Raw genomic sequence first — 25,718 nt, 5'->3', positions numbered from 1 at the left:
ACTGCAGCTAGGGCTGTAGCCTTGTGCCATGCTTCTAGGAGGCAAGAGCTTCCTGAGATATTGCTGTTGGCTTCAGAAAGTGTCATTCTTTGTTGCAGCATGGGGTGCACACCCGAATAGTTTCGCAAAGGTGAGCACACTGTCACTTTGCTGACAGTGGCTGTATATTTAGCATACTCATGCATATTCATAGCTTTCCTATGAACTAGTTATATTTGCATTCTAATTACGCAGGCGTTTTCCTCCTGATGGGCGGGGCTCTGTTGGCTGTCAGTATGTTTGGGAGATGTCTGTATTCACTATGTTTGCTGAATGACCTCAGTGGAGGCACATGCTTGCGAGGTTCTAGTGCTGAGTTAGCCGTTGGAATGTCCTTGCTTCTGTTCTGTTCTGTTCCAGTCGTACTCCACGTTGGGAACCACTCTGAATCTTGAAGGCTCTAGCATCCTTGGTCTTACTGAAACCTTAGTTATCGCTCCTGTGACGTTCCTGCCCCCATCAGCCGACCATTCCTTTTTCTCTACATGGTAGCAAGTTAGAACAGTTTGCTCTATTCAACTATGCTAGTTTGAAGTCGCACACACTACTGTTAGTTTAAGCCTGTAATTTAAGTCTGCATCCCCAATAAGCTGGAGGCTGTGACCTGGGCCGGGGAGCGCAGCCCATTGCCTCTGCGGTACCGAAGTCAGCGGGTGCCGCCGCCCTGTGAACAACCCTCGGTACTGCACGTGAGGAGGCGCCGCCTTCTGCTGCCGTCCTGGGCACAGCTCGGTCCTGCCCGCGGTGGTGATGAGGGGCGCGGTGTAAAGATGCGGGGCAGCGGGGGGCGGTAGCCGGTGGAGGCGGCGGGAGGTGTCTTGATGGGAGTTCTTCGTGGTCGGCGCCATGTTGAGTGCGGCCAAGGGTTAGGGCTGTTGCGGCCATTTTGGGATTGGGAGTCTGGGGGCGGCCATATTGGTGAGGCGCCATCGTGTGCCCGCCATTCCTCCATATTGAGCCCAGCCCCTCCCTCCCGCCGAGTCATGCCCTCACCCATCATGGCGGCCGCGTTGCCGCGGTAACGGCGGTATCGCGCCTGCGCAGCCGACATTTTCCGTTCTAAGATGGCGCTGGCGAGCGTGGTGGGGGCTGACGCTCCGCTCCCGTCCCGTTCCCTCCTCCTGGGGCTCGCCGCGCACCGGGACCCGGCCGCATCCTCCGCCGGCATCGCCGCCCCCCTCCTTCGGGAGCTGCCGCCGCTGCTGCCCGGGCCCGGCATCCACCTCCTGCACGGCACCACCACCCTGGCCTTCAAGGTACGAACACTGGGGGGCAGAGAGACACAGAGGGAGCCATAGAGAGACACTCGGGGGGGAGGGGAGGGCTGGGACCTACAGAGAGGCATTGGGGGGGTCTGAGACCCATAGAGAGACACTGGGGGGTGCTGGAACCCATGGAGACCTCGTAGAAACTCCATAAGGTCACACTGGGAGGGGGGTATGCACATAGGGACCCCATAGGGGCCCAAAAAGAACTATTTTGGGGTAGCTGGGACCCATAGAGAGACACTGGGGAGGGCTGGGGCACGTAGAGACCCTATAGACCCCCATAACCCACCGGAGACACCTCATAGATCCCCATATTTCCCCATAATCCTTCATGCATGGACACACGTAAGCCCCTTTTTTTACCCTATATCCTTCCCATAGACACCCCATGGACCCCTGTATCTCTTCTAATCCCCCCATAGACCCCATTATGGGTCTCCAGAACCCCCAGATCCCCCCATGTCCTCCCATAGACCCTCCATATCCCCCCCCCCCCTTAGGCCTCATAGGATCCAATTCAGGGACTCCGGACTTCCATATCCCCCCATACACACCCTATATCTCCATATATTCCCCCATAGAACCCCATGTAAGGACTCTGGTCCTCTATATCCCCCCATATCCTCCCATATTTCCCTCTAGAACCCCTCGTAGTGGACTCCAGACCCCCAAATCCTCACAGAGTACCCCATAATGGGACTGCAGATCTCTATATACCCCCCATAAACTCCCATAGAACCCTATATCCCCCCCATATTCCCCGTTAGAACCCCATGTAGGGACTCCAGACCCCCATATCCCCCTATACACCCCCATAAAGGGTCTCCACACCCCCACAAAACCCCATGTAGAGATTCCAGACCCCCTAATCTCTCTATATCCTCCCATATTCTCCCATAGACCCCCATAATGGGACTCCAGACCCCCATATCCTCCCATATCCTTCTATAGACCCCCATGTCAGGACTCCAGACCCCCCCAACCCCGCTGTCGCTGTTCCTCTGCAGCTGCCCCATGGCGTGGTGCTGGCCGTTGACTCCCGCGCCACGGCCGGCTCTTACGTGGCATCGCAGTCGGTGCAGAAGGTGCTGGAGGTGAGCGCGCGGGTGCTGGGCACCCTAGCGGGGGGTGCTGCTGACTGCGCCTTCTGGCAGCGGGTGCTGGCACGGCAGTGCCGCGTGTACCGCCTGCGTCACCGGCAGCACGCCTCTGTGGCCGCCGCTGCCAAGCTGCTGGCCAACATGGTGTACCAATACAAGGGCATGGGGCTCAGCATGGGCACCATGATCGGCGGCTGGGACAAGAGGGGGCCTGGTGAGTGTGGGTTGCAGGGGCTGGACACTGTGGGGTTGGGGGTTACGGGGCCAAAGAGTTGGGTATTGAAGGATATGGTGCTGGGGGTTGTGGTTAGGGGGTGATGGATACAATGGGGTTGGAGTTACAGGGCTTGCTGGCAGGGTTAGGGGGTGGTGGGCATAATGGGGTTGGGTGTTACGGGGCCAAAGAGTTGAATATTTGAAGGATATGGGGCTGGGGGTTATGGTTAAGGGGTAATGGATACAATGGGGTTGGAGTGATGGGGCTCGTGATCAAGGTTAGGGAGTGATGGGCAGCATGGAGTTGATGGTTATGGGGTGATATTCATGGTTGTGAGGTTACGAACTCGAGCATTGAGGTATATAAGGCTGGGATTATGGTTATGGGCTGGTAGGTACCAGGGGGTTGGGGATTATGGGGTGTGTGACACCATAGGGTGGTGGTTATGGGGCTCATGGTCAAGGTTAGGGCGTGGTGGGCACCGTAGGATAGGTGGCTATAGGTTGGAGTTGGTTGTTACGGGGTCAGGGAGTTGGGTATTGAGTTATATGGGGTTGGCGACCGTGGTTGTGGGTCTGTATTTCCTGTGGTTCCTCACTGACCCCACTGCCCCCTCATCACCCCCTAGGCCTCTACTATGTGGACAGCGACGGCACACGTGTCCCAGGCACTGCCTTTGCCGTGGGTTCGGGCTCGCCCTATGCCTATGGGGTGCTGGACCGCGGCTACCACCCTGAGCTGGAGCTAGAGGCTGCCTGCGCTCTGGCACGCCGCGCCATCTTCCAGGCTGCGCACCGTGATGCCTACTCAGGTGGCCGTGTCTCCGTCTACCATGTGGGGCCTGAGGGCTGGCGCTGCATCTCCTGCGACAACGTAGCTGAGCTGCAGGAGCGCTATGGGGTTGGGTGGGATGGCAACAAGTGAAAGAACAGTATGGAACAGGTGGGTGGGGGGCTGAAATGGGAAAAACCAGGAAAAAATGACCATTTGGGAGCTGAAGACAGGCAAAACGGGCTGTTTTGGGGCTGACAATGGCTGTTTGTAGGCTGAAAGCAGCCATTTTGGGGCCAAACCTGGCTGTTTGGTGGCTGAAAATCGGCAAAACTGGCCTTCTGGGGGCTAAAAATGGGCAAAAGCAGCTGTTTGGGGGCTGAAAATGGGCAAACACGGCTGCCTGTGGGCTGAAAGTGGTTAACCCCAGGTGTTCTGGGGCTAAAAGTGGCTGTTTTGGGACTGAAAACAGCCCATTTGGGGCTAAACCCGGTCATTTTGGGACTAAAATTGTCCATTTGTGGCTTGAAAATGGTGTCCAAGGCATGGTAGTTGTGAACAGAGTGAATAGCACTGGTGGAAGGTGGGGACGACACACATGTACATGACAAACATATGTGTGGGGAAGTGGGTGCTGATTGGTTAAGGGGGGCGTGTGGATCTGCGCTGGAATTGGTAGGGGAAGGAGGAGCGGGGCTTAAAGGGAGTACAATGGGATGTGAATGGGGGTTATCGGGGGTGTTGAATGGGGTCTCTGGGGGCTAAAGGGGGTTGTGGGGATTAGAAAGGGTTTGGGGGGTCTATAGGAGGTTACAGGATCTGTGGGGGGTTAAATGGGGTCTATGTGGGTTTAGTGGGGTTTGGGGGATCTATGAGAAGTTCAGTGGAGTGGCGTTTAAAAGGGGGTTTAGAGGGGTCTATGGGGGATTAAGTGAGGTGTGGTGGGATCTATGAGAAGTTCAGTGGGGGCGTTAAAGGTCTTTGGGTCAGAATGGGGGCTCAAATGAGGTTTGGAGGGGTTAAATGAGGGTCTGGGGGGAGGCTCAATATGCTCTGTAAGGGGTTTAAATGGGGTTTGGGGGTCTGGGGAGGGTTAAATGGCATCTGTGGTGACTTAAATGGGGTCTGTGGGCAGTTAAATGAGGTTTGGAGGATCTAGTAAGGGTTAAAGAGGGTTTGGAGAGGGTTTGTGGTGGGTTAAATGGGGTCTATAGGCTTCTGTGGGGGTTTAAATGGAGTTTGGGACGTCTATGTGGCCTCAGTTGGCTCTGGGAAGGGTCAGTGGGGCTCTATGGGGCAGCGGCTGGGCCTTGCTGGCTGTGCCGGAGCCCTGCAGGAGCTGGAAGAGCAGCATGGTCTCTACTTGGAGGGGAAAGGGGTGGCGCTGCTGCTCAAGACACGGTCTGTGGGGCGCTCGGGTCATGTACAGGTACTATGGGGGTTACAGGCAGCGGGTTACTGTGCGTCTAGCAGGGGGTGGGGTCAGCGAAGGAGAAGCCCCCTCTGTTTTAGGGGGCATACGGGGCTCTAAGGGGGGGCTTTATAATAAGACTTGGGGGGGGGATTGGGGAGGTTTGGGGACTTCGAAAGGGCTTAAGGTGGGATTTTGGGGTGTCCCCTCTGTTACTCCATTGGCCCCACTGCAGGGTGGAGGAGCTGGGGCTGCTCCTTGCCTCCTACTTCCCCCTCACCGTGCCTGTCCATGAGTGCATCAGCTGAGTACCGTATTCCGCCTTTATGACACCGCCACGACATTGCCGCAGGAGCAGCATCCCATTGGCAGTGGATAACGCGGAGATGCGGGGCCAGGAGCTGTGAGCGGCGCTCTCAGTCTATCAGGGGCTGTGGGCGGGGCTGGAGGAGCTGGCCTCAGCCTATGGGAGGTTACAGGCGGCAGTGGAGCCGAAGAGATGAGCCCTGCTGCAGCTCCCCGCACCCAGTACGTGGCGTCATGTGACAGCAGGCAGTGAATGCGTCCAAGGGGCAGTCATGGAATGAAGCTATGTCTCCTTGGGGGGGGAGAGGTGGGGAGGAAGGCAGCGACTGGCTGGCAACGCTGTGGGGCGGGGCCAAGGCGGGCGGGTCCTTGAGAGGTAGTGCCGAAAATGGCTAAAACCGAGTCAGAAATGGGAAAAAAATAGGTTAGAAATGACCAAAGATGGCTTAAACCAGGTTAGAAATGTGCAAAGCCAAGCTAGAAATGGCAAAAAAATGGCTTAAATTGCTACTGCGCATGCGCCGGCCAAAATTGCTACGGCGCATGCGCGGCCCTAAATTGCTACTGCGCATGCGCGGGGCAAAATTGCTACTGCGTATGCGCCGGCCGAAATTGCTACTGCGCATGCGGGGGCCAAAATGAGGGTACGGCGTTTACGTACGGCGGCTCTGTACGGCGTTTGCGTACCGCGGCTCCGTACTGCCTACTGCGGGTGCGTAATGGCGGCTCAGTACGGCGCCTGCTTACGGCGGCTGCGTACCGCGGCTCCGTACGGCGTTTGCGTACAGCGGCTCCGTACGGCAGCTCCGTACGGCGGCTCCGTACGGCGGCTCCGTACTGCCTACTGCGCGTGCGTAATGGCGGCTCCGTACGGCGGCTCAGTACGGCGTCTGCGTACGCCGGCTGCGTACCGCGGCTCCGTACGGCGTTTGCGTACGGCGGCTCCGTACTGCCTACTGCGCGTGCGTAATGGCGGCTCCGTACGGCGACTCCGTACGGCGGCTCCGTACTGCCTACTACGCGTGCATAATGGCGGCTCCGTACGGCGGGTGCGTACTGCCTACTACGCGTGCATATTTGCGGCTTCGTACGGCGGCTCCGTACTGCCTACTGCGCGTGCATAATGGCGGCTCCGTACGGCGGCTCTGTACGGCGCCTGCGTACGGCGGTTGCGTTCGCTGAGGCGGTGTGGTTGAGCGGAGCATGCGCAGGTGTCCCGTCCGAGCTGAAGCGGTCGGTATGGCTGCCAGTGCCAAGTCGTTCCTGTCCGATGCGGGCTATGGGGAGCAGGAGCTGGACGCGAACTCTGCTCTCATGGAAGTCGACAAAGGTGAGGCCGAGCGGCCATGGCAGTGCCTGCCTTGTAATGTTGCCGTTATGGTCCTCGGCTTCCACCGCCTGAGGGGCGGTGTTGTCGCGGCCCGCGGTCCTCAGCTGACGGGAGCTCGCTTTTGTACCGCCAGCGGGGGGTGGAGAGGGCATGGCCGGGAAGCAGTGTCGGTGTCCGCAGTGGTTGTTGGTGTCTCGTTTAGGTCTCAGGTATGGGAAGCTCGGAGAGCAGTGCGAAGCCGTCGTTCGTTTTCCCAGGCTCTTCCAGAAATACCCGTTCCCCATTCTCATTAATTCAGCTTTCCTAAAGTTGGCTGATGTGTTCTGAGTCGGGTAAGTAGCCTCAGTCAGTTATCCATAGCAGTGTAGTGTGTCTTGGAGTGGTGCTGCACAGCAGCTTGGGCACATGTGAGGTTTTTTGTACGTTTGTGATTATACTGCTACACTGAGCACAAGCTGTGCTTAGGCTTTTCTGGACATGGTTTTTTATCAGATTTGTTTCCCTAAGTGTGCCCAAAACAGGTATCTGGTATCAGAAAGGGGCTACAAGGAGAGGGGTCTGCATCAGGGACTGCAGCCACAGGACAAGGGGTGTTGGGTTCAGACTGAAACAGGGCAAGTTTAGGTTAGATCTAAGGCAGAAGCTGTTCCCTGTGAGGGTGCTGAGGCGCTGGCACAGTGTGCCCAGAGAAGCATCTGCCAGGGTACCCAGAGAAGCATCTGCCAGGGTACCCAGAGAAGCACTGCCCCATCCCTGGCAGTGCTCAAGGCCAGGTTGGACACAGGGGCTTGGAGCAACCTGCTCCAGTGGAAGGGATTCCTGCCCATGGCAGGGGTTGGAGCTGGATGAGCTTAAGGTCCCTTCCAGCCTAGCCCATTCTATGATTTTATTATTTGCTTATGCTCTCCTCATTGGTGTCACTGAGTGAATTTCCCTGAAACTGGGCCTGAATCTGACCCTACCATACTAGAAGACAAACACCATAGTGTGGCTATAGTCTCTTTGTTGTTCTCTTAGTCAAATATGTCTCTAAAGTACAGATCTTTTCTTGCTTTAATTTACTCTTGGGAGGTTGTTTTGGTTTTTATGATACTTTCATCTTGAAAGTGCTTGAATATTTAATATAGAACAACCTGATAAAGGAATGTGTGTGGAAATGTGTGTGCCTCCTAACAGAAACAACTTCCTGAGGCTCTGTGTGCTGAAAGTTACTCAGCAGAGTGAGAAGCACTTAAGAGAAGATCCTAAATGTGGATGAGTTCGTCAAAAGAGTCTTCTCCGTCATTCACAGCAATGATCCAGTTGCTCGGGCCATTACCCTTCGGTATGTAATGACATTAATGAACCTGGACTTGATGATCTTACCTGGTTGGTTCTATGATTCTGTTTGTGCTCATCCACATCTATTACAGAAAGAAACATATTTTTCTATCAAAATAGGCTTTTAACCAGCCTTTCTCTGTTTCTGTTTGTTTTTATCTGGCATTTCTTCATGATCACTGTTCTTCCTGATTTTGCTGTCATCTCTTCCTGTAGGATGTTGGGCAGCATAGCGTCTGTCATTCCAGAAAGGAAGAATGCACATCACAGTATTCGTCAAAGTTTGGATTCCCATGATAATGTGGAAGTTGAGGCTGCAATATTTGCTGCTGCCAATTTTTCTGCACAATCAAAGTAAGATGTTATTTTTGTTTCCAGTTTTTCGTATCACAGAGAATGGAAACCCCGTTAGCACTGGCATTCACAAACCTTTGGTAGTGCCAACCATGTAATTTTTATCAAAATGTTTGCTTGTATGGAACATTATGAAGAAATCTGAGCACAGATTTAACAGATACTTCTTTTTTTCTAAAATGGTAGTGGAAAGCTCATAAATATGAGAATGCAAAACGGAGCAGTAGCTTTAATCAAGGAGTATTTTACATAAATCCTGTTCTGGAATGAAACGTAGCGCTGCTTGTCACTTTGACATGTTCTTGGAAGCCCGCATTTGATCATGTGCAGGGTTTCTGAAAGAATGGGATCTTGGCAAGCTCTCTCTTGTGAAAGCTTTTATTGCTAAAGCACAGTGTTTGGTAGTTCAAAAATGGTTTTATTTTTCAGTGATTTCCCTCTTGTATTTATCTCACCTGATACTTTGTCTTTTCTCTACAGGGATTTTGCTGCTGGCGTATGTAATAAAATCAGCGAGATGAGACAAGGTACATGTGTTACATTGAGTGATAAAAGGGAAAACCTAATTTCTGTGAGAGTTCCTTATTATCCTTATATAAATATTAAATGCTGTAGCCCTCATTCTCAAATATTTCCTGGTTTTAAGTTAAATTAGCTAACCATTAATCTAGCGCCTGGCTTGTACCTCCTCTTTAAATCTTAAGTTCTCAAAACACCTGTTTGGTAAAGAGTGAAAGCTCATCTATAGCATGATGAATAAACTTGCATAGCCTATAACAGGTTGCTTCAGGTGAGTTAATCACAGAATCATTGAATGGTGTGGGTTGGAAAGGACCTTAAAGCTCCTCCGGCTCCAACCCGGGCCACGGGCAGGGACCCCTTTCCCTGGAGCAGCTGCTCCAATCCCCTATGTCCAACCTGGCCTTGAGCACTGCCAGGGATGGGGCAGCCACGGCTTCTCTGGGCACCCTGTGCCAGCGCCTCAGCACCCTCCCAGGGAACAGCTTCTGCCTTAGATCTAACCTGAACTTCACCTGTTTATGTTTAAACCCATCACCCCTTGACCTGTTGCTGCAGTCCCTGAGAAATCCTTGTAGCTCCCTTCAGACACTGGAAGCTGCTCTGAGGTCTCCATGTGGCTTTTCCTCCCGAGGCTGAAGAGCCCCAGTGTTCTCAGCCTGTCATTTATGGGAAGTGCTGCAGGCTGTGCTCATCCCCGTGGCCTCCTCTGCACTTGCTCCAACAGCTCCATGTCCTCTTTACGTTGAGGACACCAGATGTGTGTCTTACCTACAATGAAGCAGTCTTCTCCAAGAGCTGTGGAAGTGCTTGGTACTGCAGTCAGCAGTGGTAGCAATGCAGACATACCTGTGCCTCAGTACTGCTGAAAGCCAGTACAAAGGACTAACACTACCTGTTTCTCTTCCCTGTTGCAGGTTTGGCCACACCTGTGGACTTACTGAAGTTGATCCCTATTCTACAGCACATGCATCAATGATGCTAGCCTAGCCTCCAGCTCCCGGCAGCTGCTCCAGCAGCTGGTAACATCATATCCCTCCACCAAGATGGTCATTGTTACTCTGCACACCTTTACTCTGCTTGCTGCTTCTTCTTTTGTTGACATTCCTAAGCAGGTAATTCTTCCTAATTATGTCTTTCAACTTAAAGCACATTTAAAAGACCTCAGATTCTAGCTGATGCTGAAAAATAAATGCACAGATATGCTGGGATGGTTGCTTCTATGTGCTATAGAGAAAGAACACCCTGAAAACTGCTGCTGCTGTCATGTTTTTTGCCCTCTCTGGTCCTATTTCCAGATAACCCAGTCAAACACAGGAACCCTTCTCTACAGGTCTTTCTTTAAAACAATTGAGGTTGAAATCAAGCAGGACCTTAACATCAACCCTGGCCTGCTCTGAAAATATGTCAGCTTTACCTGTAGAACCCAGGCCTCACCTCTCACTACTGTGCATCCTCTCAGGTCCTGGGTGCGTGTGTTTTGCCTTCCTTACATGCAAGTGAAGGCATATTTTAATAGCAGGGAATGTGTTTGAAAATATTTCTTGAAGAACTCTGAGGAGGTTGAATCTGTTGCTGTAATTTAGGACTACAGACAAGATTGTGATAGAAAAATACAATACTTTTATGTTCTGGTAATGTGCTTTGTGGCCACGATTTACGTAGCGAGTCTGAGCACAGTGACGTTTGAGACTAGCTAGTCCTTGTAGTCGCGAAAGTCATTGCTTTCTTTCCATCTTGCACAGCTATGAAAGGCTGATGTCTGTTACTGTTAAACTAGTAACATTGATCTGTCTGAAACTTCTTTTTTGATGTGGCTGATTTCTATATTTCAGAGGATGCTTTCAATAGTATGGAATCTAAGCCAACTGAAACAACATTAGAACACTCCCTAGGCGTTCGGGGTTTTCTTAATGAGTAAAGAGTGGCGATTTATTACCTCTATGAGGTAAGACTGGTGATTAAGGCTGTATTTCTGTAACAGAACAGCCACTGCTGCTTAAAAGTGATAAGCCACTGTGGGGATGGAAAGCAAAAGCATGGCCAGCATCTTCGTGCTTTTTCATGTGCTGGCTATTCCATCTTTCCATCTCTGTGAAGTTTCAGGAAAAGAACACCACAAGGGACATGCAGTTAAGTGTCATTTAATAAGAGATCAAGGCTTCAGAGGGGGTGGGTAGGGGTTTGGGGTGTTTGGGTTAGGGTTAGGGTTTGGCAACCACATAGAAGGTGTCTGTGTTGATGTCTGTTAACTGCAGATCATGCAGCCACCCAGATAAGCTTCAGTAGTTGCTAGTAGTATAATCACAACAGTATAAGGGTTTTACTGAACTTCTTGGAGATACTTTATGGTAGCTCTGAGAGTGTCAAAACAGCTTTCGAGGCTTCTCAGGTGTGCAGGGTGAGAGAAGATAGAGAAGGATGTTTGAACAAGCAGAGCAGCATGGTAGAAATCAGCTGTCAGACTGTCTTAGCTTGCTGTGGCATTGCAGCCTAAGCAGTGGCTTTTCCATGTGGTGAGCCATCGGGCAGATATGGTGAGTTAGTTTTGGCTGTGTATGCTCAAAATTCCATCACACGTACCTTTAAAAAGACCTTCCCTCTAGTAGCATCTCTCTCAAACAGTGAATTTACTTTGTTGCAGATCCAGCTTTTGTTGCAGTACTTGAAGAATGACCCCAGGAAGGCTGTGAAGAGACTTGCAATCCAAGATTTAAAGTTGCTGGCCAACAAGACACCACATACGTGGAGCAGAGAAAACATTCAGGTTGATGCATTCTTTTAGGCTATAATTTGTTAGGGAAATTTGCAATTAGTTGCAGGATTCTTTCCAGAAGAACAATTTTGGAGGTAAACAAACTTTGTAATCATGCATGTCTCTAAGACTGGAGAACTGTCTTATCATCTTTACCAATATTTGATCAGTGAGAACTGATAACTTTTTTGCAACTGATTTTTAAGTAAGAAATGACTTAGAATTGGTGTTTCCTAGCATCTGAAACCCGCTGTCCTTTTTCTGCAAGCCATGTCCTAGGTCTGCTATTGAAACAGATGCTTCAGGACCTGACTCCTGATTTTAATTTCAGTAGAGTCTATTTTGACTCTCAGAACTTTTCATAGCCAAGTGCAACCAAACTTTTGAATACAGATGGCTCATGGGACTTCCTTCCCTCTGGATCTTTTCTCCTGCTACTCTTTAGGCACTCTGTGAATCTGCTCTTCACACTCCTTATGACAGCTTGAAGCTGGGCATGCTGTCTGTTCTTTCCGTGTTATCGGGGACCATTGCCATAAACAGTACTTCAGCACTGCTCCAGGTAAGAAAACAAGATCAGCTTATTATCTTTGGCATTTTGGATGCTTTGACCTGTCTGTCTACTGATAATCAGTTTCATCTGAACATTTTGTAGTGTGTTCTTAAACTGGTTTTGAACTTCAGCATACTAGGGGAGAGACAGAATGTGTTCATTATATGTAAACTTAAAATGGGGTACTTGCATACCCACAAATAGTCATGGTCTAAGATTTTCTTCTTGATTTTGTGATTAATGTGCCTTATGAAAGATTTTCTTACCTTTGGGTCTTATATGCCCTCAGTGGTATGGTTTAGTGGTGGTCTTGGCGATCCTGGGGTAACGGTTGGACTTGGTTATCTTAAAGGTCTTTGCCGTTTCCAGTCCCAGGAGCTCTGCAGGAAGGGCCAACTCATGCGAATTGCAGAGCAACCATCTTTCCCTCCTGCATCCAGCCGGAGAGCATAGCCTGTCAGCACTGACCGTGCTTTGCAAGGCTGGGAAAAACACCCCGATGTGGAAGAGAGCATCCACTCCGCTGATGTCCGCAGGAGCAGCGTCTTCCCTTCTTGCTGCCAGCCCCACTTCCCTCCCCGCGATTTCCAGGTCAAAGACACAGCGAAGAGCCCGAGTCGGAGACAGCCAAAAAGTTCGGTAGAGGAAGCTCTGGCTCAGTGTCTTCACTGTTCGCACTGTTTGCGCTGCCTCGCCTCCGCTTTAACCCGCTCAGGCACTGCCGGCCGGGACAGCCCGCAGCCTCCACCGCAGAGGCGGGCAGGAGCAGCACGGCTGGGCCGGCAGCACTGTCCTGGCACTTACACGGAGGGAAGGGAGGAGAAGAAAAGTGAGAGGAAAAGGAGCAGAGGGAAAATGCGAGTACGAAGAAGCCGCAGACAGCAAGGGAGAGGCAGGCGCGGGCTGCACTGGCACCCAGCGACGGCGGCCGGGACCGCTCCGGGAAGCGGCGGCGCCGGCTCCGGACCGGGCACCGCGACGGGAAGGGGAGTGGAGGAATCTCTCCTGAGGACTGGGCTTCCCAAAGCCCCTGCTCCTAAACTGGAGGAGCTGGGAGTTTCTAATAACCTACATTTTGGGGCGGGGAGAAAGGAAAGGGAAAAAGAAAAAGGGAAAAAGGAAAAAAATCCAAACCTCGACCTTTTCCCATGTAGTCCTCAAGGGTGCTTGTCCAAGCCACGAAAATGGGAAGTGCCTGGGGGAAGGTCGCATGCATTTCACTCTTTGTATGGCACCAGACTGTGTTACTTTCCAGTGCAGCTGAAGGAGAAATGAAGCCTTACTGGTGAGAACTGAACAAATCTTTCCAGATTCATCTACCTGTGTTTCACAAGTCTGAGAGCAAATCTGTCTTTTCCTGCAAGATAAAAAACATTTTGCATTTCATTTCAAAGAGACAAAGTTAAATAGTGCTGCATAACAAGGGCAATGTTTCAATAGGAGCCCCAGTAATAGATGTTCTATGCTGAGTAGTTTTATGTAGCAATGACAACATAGTCAATTGATGAATAAGTTAAAATGTTTTAGGACTCACTCAAAACCCACTCTATATAGCAGCGTAAGCATGTCCATTTTCCAGATAGGCTACATCCGTCAGTTATACGAAGTGAAGGGATAGGGAAAGCCTTCTGATATCATGAAAAATCTTTGAATGTAGCAAGCTTTTCTTTGCCTTTCTACTGTGCTTAATCTTACCCACCTAATCCTGTACAGCCATTCGCCTTACGGAAATATTTTGTGATATGGAGAAATTCTGTAGAAGGAAACAGGAGTATGCGAATTAGATTATACCCATAGCCTGGATCCATCTGGCACTGCCTGGTTTAGGAAAGCCAGAAGAGATCATACAATTTCCTCACCTTCCTGCTATGATTTTTACAACTTATCTTAAAAGTCTCCCTTTTTCCACTTGAAAACGACCCAGGACTGGAAATATGAGGGCTGTACTAACACAGACTGTATATTCTGGCTAAAACCAGAAGTCATTCATTCTAGCAGTACCCTGATATATCTGGCATGCTTATAAATTTGGGAACTAGGCAATACAAGTTCTGAACCTCATTTTTTTTCCACACCAAATTAAACATCTGAGTTTCACTTGCCATTGCCCAGTGCTGCAGTTGGCTACATAATTGCCTCTTCCTAATGAGCTGAAGCTCCACACATCTTGTCGTTTGTATGGTTTTGTGCTATGGATACAAGGATTAGCAAGGATTTAGGATTAAGATCACATTCAAAAGATGAATAACTTACCACTTTGTGTATTCCACCAGCAGGAAAGTTAAGTGAAGTGCCAGGCACTATAGTGCCCTGTGAACTCCCATCACCAGAGAAAGGTATGGAGAAAAGTGGGTTTGACCTCAAAATCATGAATCCCAGAGTTTAGGAGGCTACACTGGGAGCAGCCTCTACCCTTGCATGCTGAGGGAGGGACCTCTGAGAAGTAAAGAGGTCCCTGGAGGCAGCAGGAAACTTCCTATGTCCCATGGGAGCAAAACCTCCCACACTCCCTCCCCACAGATGTCATGGCAGGAACAAGGAAAACTCCCTTTTGTGCTTCTGTAAACCTCATCAAGCTCGAAAGTTAGCTGCTGCACCCCCACAAAACCTCTAGCTGAGACAGTAATAGAAGAGAGGCAATTTCTCAAGCAGGCTGAAATTTCAGCCACTGCCATTCTCCCACACAGTTCACACAGTGAACTCCCTTCTCCCATTTATATTTTCATTCCTCTCCCGAGTGCCATGACAAGTTAGCTCTTTGTGCTTGGCACTTCAATTACTCCCTCAGAGCACTTGAACTGCTGAGCCCTCCCAACAAAATGAGGATAATGCATAACGCTCATCGTTTGCTGTGGTGCGTCTGTTTCCCCCTTCCCAGGTTTGCAACCTGACTGGAGAGGCACAAGCACTGACAGCTGAACAAATCCCATGACACCAAAGGAGCCCTGAGGTTCAGGGCTGCCCAGCACAGCAAAAGGGGATGCTCCCTTCCTTAGTCCTTCCCAGAAGTATTACTCTTCATACCACCCACATGAATAGCCACTTTCAGATGCAGTGACCAAGGCACAGAAGCGGAAGTGTCAGACATTTCCAGCCCGAGCAGCCTTTAGCAACATTAGCAGCTGAAATCAACACCACTTAGCTTCTGTCTGTCAAGGCTTGAACTGGACTGCTTCTTATTAAAAAAAAAAATCAAGAAACACCAACACATATGCATAGCATTACATATAATATTACGTATATGCTGTTACTCATTCTTACAAAGCCTATTTCTCTACTAGAACGCCCTGTTATTATTGACTTCTCCTTGGTCAGACTGACTCCAGCACCAGGAATCACATTTACCTGCAGCCCAAGAGACATCACTCCTTTTGCCATAAATACCCTCACAATAGAGCGTTACAATGGCTAAAATTGCTGCTCAATTAATTGCCATATACTTCCTGCCAAATTGCCTGTAATAGTGCTGCCATTGGCATAGAAGGAAAGAATACGGCCTTTTAAAGTGCTCTGAGGTCACATTAGCCTTGCACATGCTCCATTACCCGTGACCTTGTCTAGAAGTGTGTATCAGATGTTTGCCTTGGGCAGCTATACTCCTCATGTATAGAGGCACCAGGCTTGACACTAAAGGGGGTCCCTGTTAGGAGATGTGGAGCAGCCAGGAGAAAAGGGTCAGAGACCCTAGAAGAACTGTCCTTGATCTCCCAGCAGGAACTTACCTTGAGGGACCAATGCAGCCAAAGGGAGAAGAGGCCAATGCTTGAAGAACAAGAGGAAGCTTCCAGAGGGCTAAGGAGAAGCCAAGGAGAAGCAAAGGTGTCCATTTGAGGGAGAGAAGCATGCCAGGTGTGGAGGTGCACTTAGGTCCCTGCCTCTTCACTTGAGGAGTGGAACCAAGGGGAAAAAAGGTGGTTTACTTCACATGTTACCATGGTCACGTGGAGATTGCTCCATTGTGAGAGCTTTGGGAGGATTAGGGTTAGGGTTAGAAGACACAGTGTATTTTTCATGGAAACACATGGAAGATTTCCTTCCTTTCCCTTTATAAGCATGTGTTGAAAAGGCCCACAGAAACTGATCCAATTGCTTGCTGATTCAAGCACAGAGGAAGGTGATTACCCTTTCCACCTGGGGAGCAAGTGCTCTCTTCTTGCCAAGAGAATGAAGGAGAGAAACATCTCCACATATCCTAGAAACCAAAAAGTGTGTCTTCATCTTCTCCAAGCACAAAACAGCATGGTCTGGGATTACTTTGCAGCTTACCCAGGAATGCCCACTGGAATCAAACCTTCTGAAGACAAGCAAGAAGTTCATTAAGTACGCAAAGAATATGGGGAACTTCTGTTGAAAACTACCCCAAAAATCGTGGCTGCCATCATGGGTTCTGGAAGATTTTGAATAGGAAGCTGCTCTGTTATACTTTACTGTGAGAGCTTTTCACCATTAACTTGCTCTGCTGGAAAATAAAGAGCAAAACACCACAAAACAGTCTCTCAAGGCATGAATGCTGTGAAAGTTTTTTTAAACATGGACCATTTCAGTCACGTTTGGAATGGCTTTCAACTTGGAGGTGAAATTTCCCATTCAAAAATTAAAAAACTGAGCACTGAAAAGTGATCTTTTGCTATTTTTACAATCCTATGTAACAAATGAGCCATTACTTGCATCGCAAATTTGCTGAAAATATTTTTAACAGATCTTTTCAAACACATTCTTTCCAAAATATTGACACACTTAAAAAGTTTTATAAGGTGCTGGGGTTTTTCTTTGTTTCTCTTTACCTAGCTCACTAAGGCCTACATGGTTTGTGATTTATGGCTTTCTGGGGTGCAGTCTGCCAGATTCCAGTAATGATTTTTAATTAATTGCATAACTCCTATACTCCTGGTTGTAAAAAATGGCACAAATATGAATGAAATGTCACCTAATACACTGCATTCCACTTGCATTTTGGGGGGGGGGAAGAAGAGAAAAGAAAAATCAGGGGCCTGTGTTGCAAACTCCACCTTCCTCTAAGTGAGCTCTTGATAGGTTTGAGAATCTACAAAGGATATGTTCTCATTTCTTCAAAGAGTTCCTCCACTATTCATCATTTAGCAGGAATATCTGAACTCTGTGAATTCAGGGCTCTCACACCCTCTCAGAAAGCAACTTCTGCTCCTTTTCAGATACAAACTGGTCTCTATTGTTTCAATTTCAGATACACAAATTTCCCTCTTAATGTACTGCCTACAGTATTTTGGACATAGGACCTCTTGATTATGGCTGTGAAAGACCTTTAGCCTTCAACTTCTCCATCATTGCACTGTGATGCAGGCTCACACTTCAGAGATGTCAGTTATGAACCACTATTTTATTCCCTATTCTTCATTATGGTCCCAGTCAAAAAATAAATGGAGAATTTCTGATGGCTGCAGTGCCTACTGGACCAGACCCACAAGCAAAGCACAGCAGCATCTGTGGTTTGAGAGAGCTGGTTTCCAAAGAGGGCTCGGAAGAAAATGGTCAATGATATTTGAGGGCAGGGGCAGACTGTTATTGAAGAGATACGCAGTGGGAATTTAAAAAGCACCATATTGTGGAAAGCAGCAGCTCCTGAAGGGGTTCATACATCCCTTGAAGGGGATTTAAATGTGGATAGCTAAAAATACATCCAGGTAAGTACAGGGGGAGAAATATAATGAAGTTTGGGACTAAACACCAAGGAAAAATTCCCAGACCACTGCTTAGCATCTGCAATACTCTCCAACAGAAATGAATGCCAAGCTATCAACACTTATATTTAAACACAGGTTTGGCAAAGCACAGACAGATGCTCTTTTGGGAACAATCGTACAGTGGCAAGGCTGCGGATGCTCTCACAAACACTTTTAAGAGCGAGACTTTGTGATCTTTAGGATACTAAATCAGAAAATTTATAACATTTCCCTCCTATGAGATAAAAACCAAAGGAGCCATGCCAAATTACTGTACCATATTTGCAAATATTTGAATGCAATTTATGCTGTTATCCTTGTCTATACTCCCAAGGAGCCACAGCGTCTTTTAAGCTCTTTCTTCTTCAGGTACAGTGGATGCAGCCATCCGTGACAAATTTGTGTTTTCTCTTCTGAGAATATACCGTATTCCTCAGTGGCAGAGAAGTGAATGGAGTTGCCATTTGCAAGATAGAAATGTTTACACCCAGACAGCAATTAAATCTGGTTTGGATGATAATGTTATAAATGAAATGCTAATAAGTACTGTAAATGGCCATGTAACCACATCCCATCATTTGCCAATTACTGGGAGGAGAGGGGAGGAGCTGAAAAGCAGCTGTAGAGTAGATGACATACTACTTTAAATGAGCAAATGCAGGTATTGTGCAATGCACAGCCCTGACAGCATCATTTTATAGCAGGAATTCAATTTTCCAAGCAACATCTGATTTCACCTTTTATTATCATGTCAGTAGTAATAATAATTTGCTCTGACACCGGCATTTTCTCAGAAGGATCACCAAGGGATTTATAAAGTCGAAGCAGGAATTCCAAAGAAGCTGGAGAGCACACCTACTTCAGCAACTGCAGAGCGCTCAGGGTGGCTTTGTCTGGGCTCCAAGGCTGCCACGCAGCACCATACACTGGAAACTGTTTAAATGGTTTATCATATGATTGTGCCCGAGTGAGAGGCCCTTAAACAGAATTTATTTGTTCTACCCCTGTGCCTAAATGCCTTCTGGACTGTCAGTTTTTCTACCACCTCAAGGGGCAAGTTTAGCCAGCTCTCAGTGGCTACAAGGACTTACCTTCTGTAATGGCTTAGTCTTCACTGTCAGGGGACTTCGGTAAAGTTATTTCCAGATGTTGCAGATTAAACCAATTCAGGCTGTGAACTGCTCTGCACATGAAACGTTCTTAAATAAACTGGACTTAGGCCACAGAAGACCCACCTCATGGGACAGAGTATGAACCACACACTGAACTATGTGGAACTACTCTTGACCCCATTATAGATGTGGGTAAACGAAACCCAAAGTCCACATCTGACCTCTTTTCCAAACCAAGCCTTCTCCCAAGGAGTCACACAAGGCCCTGAATCCCTTCTGCTGGCACTCCTCATTTGCCACAAAAGCCATTCATCAATTCTGATGGCCAAAGGTCAGAATTCCACTTGGCCTGGGACACTTGTGCATCTGTGCATAATTAACTTGATGGTAAACATTAGTTAAAGTTTTCACTGCTTCTTACACAATGATTTTGCTGGAAAAAGATTTTTCCACCTCAAGAACTGCAGCATCATTCCCTGGGACCAACTGCAGTTTGCCTTAAACTATATGACTTCAAGACATGCAACCAAATTATGTCCTTCACATGTTATCATCACAATTCAATGGAAGATACATCTAAAAACACTTCCAAATGAACAATACACAAAATCACTTATTCTAAGCGTGTCTCAAGTTTTGGTTTGTTTTTATTTTTAACCAAGATAGAATAAAACAAAGTCCTTCTGAGAAGCAAACATTTGAAAAATGCCATGACAAAATAGACGTGATCCTTATCTTACTACGTGTGTATGAACTTATGAGCATTTCTGAATGTTACCAATACCATTGCTGCTTTACCTACACAACATAATCTAGCAAAATACAAATACTGAACAGCTGGAATAGAAGCTGGATACAGCTGGAACATTGTGTCAACATTTTTTAATGGAATCATATTTCATGGACAAGAAAGCCCCACAGAAAAAGTGCAAGTAAATCACCGGTTTCAGCTGAAACCTGCGTTTCAGATGCCACTCAAGACTGAACTGTCATGCCACTTTCTGCACAGAAGAGTTAAGGAACATACGAAAAAGAAAACGTTTGTGACTCCTAGGTGGACAAGGCCTGAAATCAGTGCAGTGGTGATTGAGTTCAGCTGGAAAGGAGGTCCATCTGGAGGAGCTACAAGGAGAAGAAAAAGGCAGAGGTAAGGTCTGGTTACAATCTGGCAGCAGTGCCAAACACTTCTGTCTCTCCATTACCACAACCTATATACAGAAGAATTACAAAGAAGGGACTAAAACTGTACTTCACAATGAGCACCTGTCTACTTGGATAAAGCTTACCTGCGTATACACTGAAAATAGTTATTAGTTCTTTAAATATTCATGATACTGGGGGATAGAGTAAGGATACTTATAAGACATCTCATATTCTACTGACTGACCTTGATCTATGCCATTTAAGGCAAGACTGTTGTTGTCCAAGAACTGTCAAGACAGGGTATAAGGATCTGTGGCCTAATCAAGTTAATGAAAAGATTTCTTCCCTGATGATCACTACTCATATCTCAATTCAAAGTGTATATAAACCCTTAGCAAACATATCTAGCACCATATATCTGAGATACTTCAAGTTTATCCATATACCTCCACAGAAGACTTTTAAGCATATTTATCAGTTCTCAGAAGAGGTAACATATTTTACTATCTAGCACAGCTCAACAGGCTATGAACCAGCCCCTGGATACTGGAACACACATACACAAACATAGCCTGTACCACCTTTTCCAACAGGAAGGAAAAAAAGCACCAATATGCATTTATCTAAGAGCCTTGTTTGCCATTGCCAGTGATGGAGAGTGAGATGAAACAATTCAGCTTCTCCATGGGAAACCAGACTGCTCCTCCCAGAAACAGCCACCTGCCCTCAGTATCATCAAGGATGACGGGAAGGAAAGGCAGCAGCCATTAACACAGCAAGCAGTGTGCAGCAAATTAATGATCTGGAGTTTATTATTTTAATGATATCCATGGGTAGGAACACACCATGGAGCAGCTCATTACAGGGAGAACATTGTTTCTATGCCCGGAAAGAAAAGTAGCTGCTTTTATGTGGTTTAAGTTGAGAAAAAAAGGGAATAAATAGTAATGGAGTTTACAGGACAGGATAGGTTGCTTGCTTGTGCCACTCAGTCCTGTCACGTACAAGTGAAAGGTGGAACGGCCCAATGGACCATCTGGTTACCTTGACTGTCTTAGTCATCAGCTACTCCTTGTTACCAGCAGAGAACAGTAACAGACTGAAACTAGTCCTCCAAGTGCCCAAAGAAGTAGCAACCTAAAACTTAAAAGACCTGATCTCCCTCACAGCCTACTTCCTTCACTACCCTAGCAGACCACAAGTTGCAACCAAGCTTCTCCATAGGTTCTTCGTATGGTTAAATGCTAGGAAAACAGGAGCTGAAGCACAGCTTCTCTGAGTTTGAGCCCTGAACTGCACCATAATACCCAGTCTGCTCCTCCACTTCTGCATGAGATGAGCGAATTTTACTGTTAAAGTCTGGTGTTCTGTCTGGCAATTGCAATGTCCGCTCACCCTCACATGTCACAGCAGTAGATTTTCATTTCAAATCCATCACAGGGATTACAAATTCCTATGTTTGTGGGGCTGTGTATACAAATTAAACTGAGCCAGTTTCACCCAGATTCACCAATTGACTTCTCTACAGCATGTCAGCACTGACTCCCTCAACTGACCAAAAAAAAAAACCCCAAAAAAAGAAAAACATTCCAGCAAGTGCATAGAGCTCAATCAAAGCAGGTCATCTGCTCAGTTCTGATTCACTCATAAACCCTCTTTCATGTTTCTTCAAATCTGGTTAACTTCCCACATTATTAATTGCTGGTTGGCACCTCATCTACATAAAATAAAAATGGGATGCATTATATTCTACAAATACCTCTGCCTACCTGTTCCCCTCCTTGCAACACAAAAGCCAGCAGTCCTAGCTTTATTTTCCAAACACATCAGGGGGAAGGCAAACACATGTAGGGGAAGGCAAAAACCCAAACCAGGTTCTTATCTCACTGCCAATGGAAAAGGCGGTACCTTCAAAGGTCACCCAGGCTGTCTGATGACATTTTGTAGCACCCCATGGAGCTGTTCCCCGTGTCACAACACAACCAAAACCACAGACAGAGGCAATGGGCAGGAAACGAAACACAGGGCAGGAAAGTTCATTTAAACATGAAGAGAAAAGGTTTACTCTCAAGCAAACCAATCACTGGAACACGTTGCCCAAAGAACTTGTAGAGATCTCCTTGGAGATGTTCAGAGAGGACAAGGCACCAGAGGCTGAGCAAGGGCTTGGAGTAAACAGCAGGAAATCCCTTCCAACCTCACCCACTCTGTACTATCCATCCTAACACCAATGGCTCCCAAAGGGCCACCAGCAGTATCCAACCTGACCCCTGTAAGACCCAAACCGACACTGACACCACCCAACCTAATGCTTCCCTTATACAAACTAACACCTATGCCTGCCAAATTTTCCTTCCACCACAAGCATTCAAGTCCCAGTAAAGGTTAACAAAGCCCTTTACACCTCCCATTATATTCCCAGTACGCTGGTGTGCTTCTTCAGAAGCCTTTCCAGCCAATAAAACAGGCCCAAACTAATAATACTTGTTATTTAGACAGAGCCACTATTGCTTGGTATCTCTTCCAAACAGACTTCAGCAGGACCATAAGGAACAACATCTTCTCCAGAGAGATTTGAGTCTGATCTAAATGTAGGTATTTTTTACAGACAGACACGCTTCAGATGCCTCATCTGTATCTATATACAAAGCTAACCCCAAATGTCTCAGTTGCTTTTGGGTAATACACAATGGTAACTTGGAAGCACAGCACTTTGGCAGGCTGCGTACCGTGTACAAAAGCACACAGGTATTACTCACCGTCAGATGATCGAGTTCCTGGTACGCAGGGAGAAGACGGAAGGCATCCCAAGCAGTCTTCCCAGTATGTCCCCTGGTCTCACCCTGGATGATCGCACGCAGACGAGAGCAGCAACGAGGCTGAGGGAAAACAAAGGAGAATTGACAACATCAGCCCAGCAAAAGCATGACTGCGGGGCTCTGAGCCTATCGGCTCATACAACCCAGCATCATCAAAGCTCTTCGAAACAGTGGGGAGTGCCAAAAAGAAGCAACCAATTTGGGGAAGGGGCTGGAACCCTGAAAAATGGCTTTAGACTTTTCTGTTTCCCCCTCTTTTCCTTTGAGCCCTTTACTTACTGTCCATGCAGGACCCGTGTTGCCCGCACGCTCTGTTCCCTGCAGCACAGAATGCCCCATGCCCGGGGAGCTGACTCAGACCCGAGGCTGAGGAGGACTCTTTGGTGCTTACGGGTGGGAGCTGCCTTTCAAAGGAACAGAGAAGAGAATAAAGAAAACCGGCAAACTGGGAAGCGCAGGGAAGCAGGGGAGAATTGCTGTTGTTCCTGGCTTATAGATAGGAAAACTGAGGCACGGACGGCTGAAATCTGTCCGGAAAAGCTGTCGCTGGCCATCCCCTACCCAGGCTTGCTCGGCATACTGGTGGCACCGCTCCGGGTGCCTCCGTGTGTAGGGGATGCCCAGCACCAGCTTTCCGTAGCGGCTCCCCAACTGTGGGAGCCGGGCTGGACGCTCGCGCTCCGTGTGCTGTGACTGACAAATATAATAAAATTATAACAATATAAATATAACAGCCCTGAAAAGAAAGCCTTACAGAAACACTTGTTAAAGCACTCACTGGGAAGCATTGAGAGGTCCTGATGCTCCGCACTCAGCTGATTACATTACAGCAAACATCCCAGCACAACAGCACAAAACGCCGCAAGACTCCAAAGCTACAAAACACAAAGCACAGCACAGAGAACTCAACCCGCTGAAGCCCGAGAGCTAAATGAGCTCCTCCCGCCAACACTGCGCCTTTATACCCCAGGCAGCAGCCACAACTCCTCCCTCAATGATCTGGGGGCAAAGCAGCACCTGGGGTAAAAGAGGTAGGATGAGCAGTGCTTTCCGTTTTGGCTGATGGCTGCAGCCCAGGAGGAGATCCAGGGAGAAAAGGGCTCTTCAACAGAGCAAACCCCGGCGTGCTTTATCCAGAGAACAGCCCCATCTCTTAGAGAGAGATCCAGAGATCGGGCACCGGAGAGGCCGTGTGCAGAGCTCCCTCTGAATTTCAGGTGGCCAAGCGAGGGCAGGAGCTCTGTGTGTGCAGGTGATGCCTGCGGCGTTTGCAAAACCAAAAGCACCGCTCCGAGGAGCATTCCACGGAGGACTGAAGCCGGGCGCGGAGCAGCAGCTCCGGAGCCCGTTTCCCCTGCGGCACAGAAAAAGGGAGCGTGTGCTGCCACCGTGCGTCCGAACGGCGGTACTGCAGGTGGTGGAGGTGGGGGGGGCGGAGCGGCTCCGGAAGCCGCTCGCTGCTGCCGTCATGTGTCGGTGCAGACGGGAGGGGGGGCCGCTCTGTCGAAAATTCAGCATTGAAATGGGGGGCAACGGGGGAGAAAGCGGCTGGGGGCCGCTGTCCGGTACTACCGTGTGTCCTTCGGGCGGCAATCAGCGGCAAACCGGGTCGGGAAAGCGGAGGTGCGGCGCCGAGAGAGGACTGGTGCTGCCATCATGTGGCCAAAGTTCAGTACTGCACACGGTGAAGAAAGGCGGCTGCGCGGGTGGCGCCTCAGCCAATCAGAGGAGTGGGGGGGCGATGACCGAAAGGGGCGTGGCTACGAGCGGGTGACGTACTCATCAGCCAATCAGAAGAGCGGGGGGCGCCGCCGGCGCCGGGCGGGACTAAGCATGATTGACAACCACCGCAGCCAATCAGAGGTGTGGGGGGGGCGCTGCAGGCGCCGGGCGGGACTAAGCGTGATTGACAACCGCCGCAGCCAATCAGAGGAGTGGGGGGGCGCCGCCGGAGCCGGGCGGGACTAGGCGTGACTGACAAGCGCCGCAGCCAATCAGAGGAGCGGGGGGGCGCCGCCGGAGCCAGGCGGGACTAGGAGTGATTGACAAGCGCCGCAGCCAATCGGAGGAGCGGGGGGGCAGTGTACAAGCAGAACGGAAGCGGGGCGGGACTAAGAGTGACTGACAGGCGTCTCAGCCAGTCGGGGTGCGGGTTGTGCCGCCGAACCGGGCCCGGACCGTACCGTACCGAGCCGAGGCGAATCATGGGGGTAACGGGACTCGGCGGAGGCAAACCGTGGGGGCAATGGCAGCTGTCGGCTCCCCTGGGACCCCATGGAAGCCACTCCGGTCCCTCCGGGCGGCTACGTCCCCCTCAGGCGGCTTCGGCTCCGCTCGGTTCCCTTCGGGCGGCTCCGTCCCCCTCAGGCGGCTTCGGCTCCGCTCGGTTATCTTCGGGCGGTTCCGCCGCTTCGGGAGGGTTCGGCTTCGCCTCAGCCAATCAGAGGAGTGGGAGGGGCGGAACCGGAGAGGGGCGTGGCTACGAGCGAGTCACGTGCGCATCAGCCAATCAGAGGCGTGGGGGGGCGGAGCCGGAGAGGGGCGTGGCTACGAGCGGGTCACGTGCGCCGCAGCCAATCAGAAGAGTGGGGGGCGGAGCCGGAGAGGGGCGTGGCTAGGAGCGGGTCACGTGCGCAGCAGCCAATCAGAGGAGTGGGGGGGGCGCCGCCGGCGCCGGGCGGGACTAGGCGTGACTGACAAGCGCCGCAGCCAATCAGAGGAGCGGGGGGGTGCCGCCGGAGCCGGGCGGGACTAGGAGTGATTGACAAGCGCCGCAGCCAATCGGAGGAGCGGGGGGGCCAGTGTAGAAGCCGAACGGAAGCGGGGCGGGAGTAAGAGTGACTGACAGGCGTCTCAGCCAGTCGGGGTGCGGGTTGTGCCGCCGAATCGGGCCCGGAGCGTACCGTACCGAGCCGAGGCGAATCATGGGGGTAACGGGACTCGGCGGAGGCAAACGGGGGGGGCAATGGCAGCTGTCGGCTCCCCTGGGACCCCGTGGAAGC

The 25,718-nt window shown here is 49.6% G+C and overlaps 2 protein-coding genes and 2 long non-coding RNA genes across 14 annotated transcripts in view; 2 read left to right on the top strand and 2 right to left on the bottom strand.

The window, feature by feature from the left end:
- Window positions 1-1,026: 1,026 nt before the first annotated feature.
- On the top strand, window positions 1,027-3,941 carry LOC101875080 (proteasome 20S subunit beta 5). Its single transcript, XM_005142663.3, has 3 exons — window positions 1,027-1,295; window positions 2,315-2,621; window positions 3,253-3,941. The coding sequence occupies exons 1-3, from the start codon at window positions 1,104-1,106 to the stop codon at window positions 3,546-3,548; spliced, it is 795 nt and encodes a 264-aa protein (XP_005142720.1). The 5' UTR covers window positions 1,027-1,103; the 3' UTR covers window positions 3,549-3,941.
- Window positions 3,942-5,681: 1,740 nt separating this feature from the next.
- The window catches only part of LOC117437018 (ribosomal oxygenase 2-like), a 38,543-nt gene continuing 18,506 nt past the window's right edge, over window positions 5,682-25,718 (top strand). Inside the window, exons 1-9 of one of the 6 annotated variants that reach the window (XR_004550295.1) lie at window positions 5,682-5,824; window positions 6,645-6,774; window positions 7,619-7,766; window positions 7,979-8,116; window positions 8,597-8,643; window positions 9,553-9,750; window positions 11,280-11,402; window positions 11,836-11,952; window positions 12,296-16,430. Coding sequence is in view for 2 of the 6 variants with exons in the window: in XM_034069485.1 (XP_033925376.1) it covers window positions 6,236-6,442 (207 nt within the window). In the remaining 4 variants the exon portion in view is untranslated. Of the gene's footprint in view, window positions 5,825-6,101; window positions 6,443-6,644; window positions 6,775-7,618; window positions 7,767-7,978; window positions 8,117-8,596; window positions 8,644-9,552; window positions 9,751-10,562; window positions 10,584-11,279; window positions 11,403-11,835; window positions 11,953-12,295; window positions 16,431-25,718 lie in introns of those variants that run through there. The other 5 variants (XR_004550296.1, XR_004550294.1, XR_004550297.1 and 2 more) reach the window with 5 other exon arrangements.
- On the bottom strand, window positions 10,764-12,922 carry LOC117437020 (uncharacterized). Its single transcript, XR_004550309.1, has 2 exons — window positions 12,210-12,922; window positions 10,764-11,421 (listed from the first exon to the last, which is right to left on the bottom strand). It is a non-coding gene; the product is annotated as an uncharacterized lncRNA (long non-coding RNA).
- On the bottom strand, window positions 19,622-24,385 carry LOC117437019 (uncharacterized). 6 transcript variants are annotated; one of them, XR_004550305.1, is made up of 6 exons: window positions 24,289-24,385; window positions 23,495-23,591; window positions 23,278-23,409; window positions 22,996-23,120; window positions 22,657-22,776; window positions 19,622-19,876 (listed from the first exon to the last, which is right to left on the bottom strand). It is a non-coding gene; the product is annotated as an uncharacterized lncRNA (long non-coding RNA). The 6 variants fall into 6 exon arrangements; XR_004550306.1 differs by having other exon boundaries at window positions 22,996-23,116; XR_004550308.1 differs by lacking the exon at window positions 24,289-24,385 and adding an exon at window positions 23,734-24,266.

The sequence above is a fragment of the Melopsittacus undulatus genome, chromosome 15 (genome assembly GCF_012275295.1).
Source record: "Melopsittacus undulatus isolate bMelUnd1 chromosome 15, bMelUnd1.mat.Z, whole genome shotgun sequence".
Taxonomy (NCBI): domain Eukaryota; kingdom Metazoa; phylum Chordata; class Aves; order Psittaciformes; family Psittaculidae; genus Melopsittacus; species Melopsittacus undulatus.
The sequence above is the reverse complement of the archived record's forward strand: the minus strand, read 5'-3'. Positions and strand labels throughout refer to the sequence as shown.

Excerpts from the sequence above, each read along its gene's own strand:
- LOC101875080 (XM_005142663.3), top strand. The coding sequence starts at position 1,104 with ATGGCGCTGGCGAGCGTGGTGGGGGCTGACGCTCCGCTCCCGTCCCGT. Across the intron at positions 1,296-2,314 it reads CCACCACCCTGGCCTTCAAG|CTGCCCCATGGCGTGGTGCT; the intron begins GTACGAACACTG and ends GTTCCTCTGCAG. Across the intron at positions 2,622-3,252 it reads CTGGGACAAGAGGGGGCCTG|GCCTCTACTATGTGGACAGC; the intron begins GTGAGTGTGGGT and ends ATCACCCCCTAG.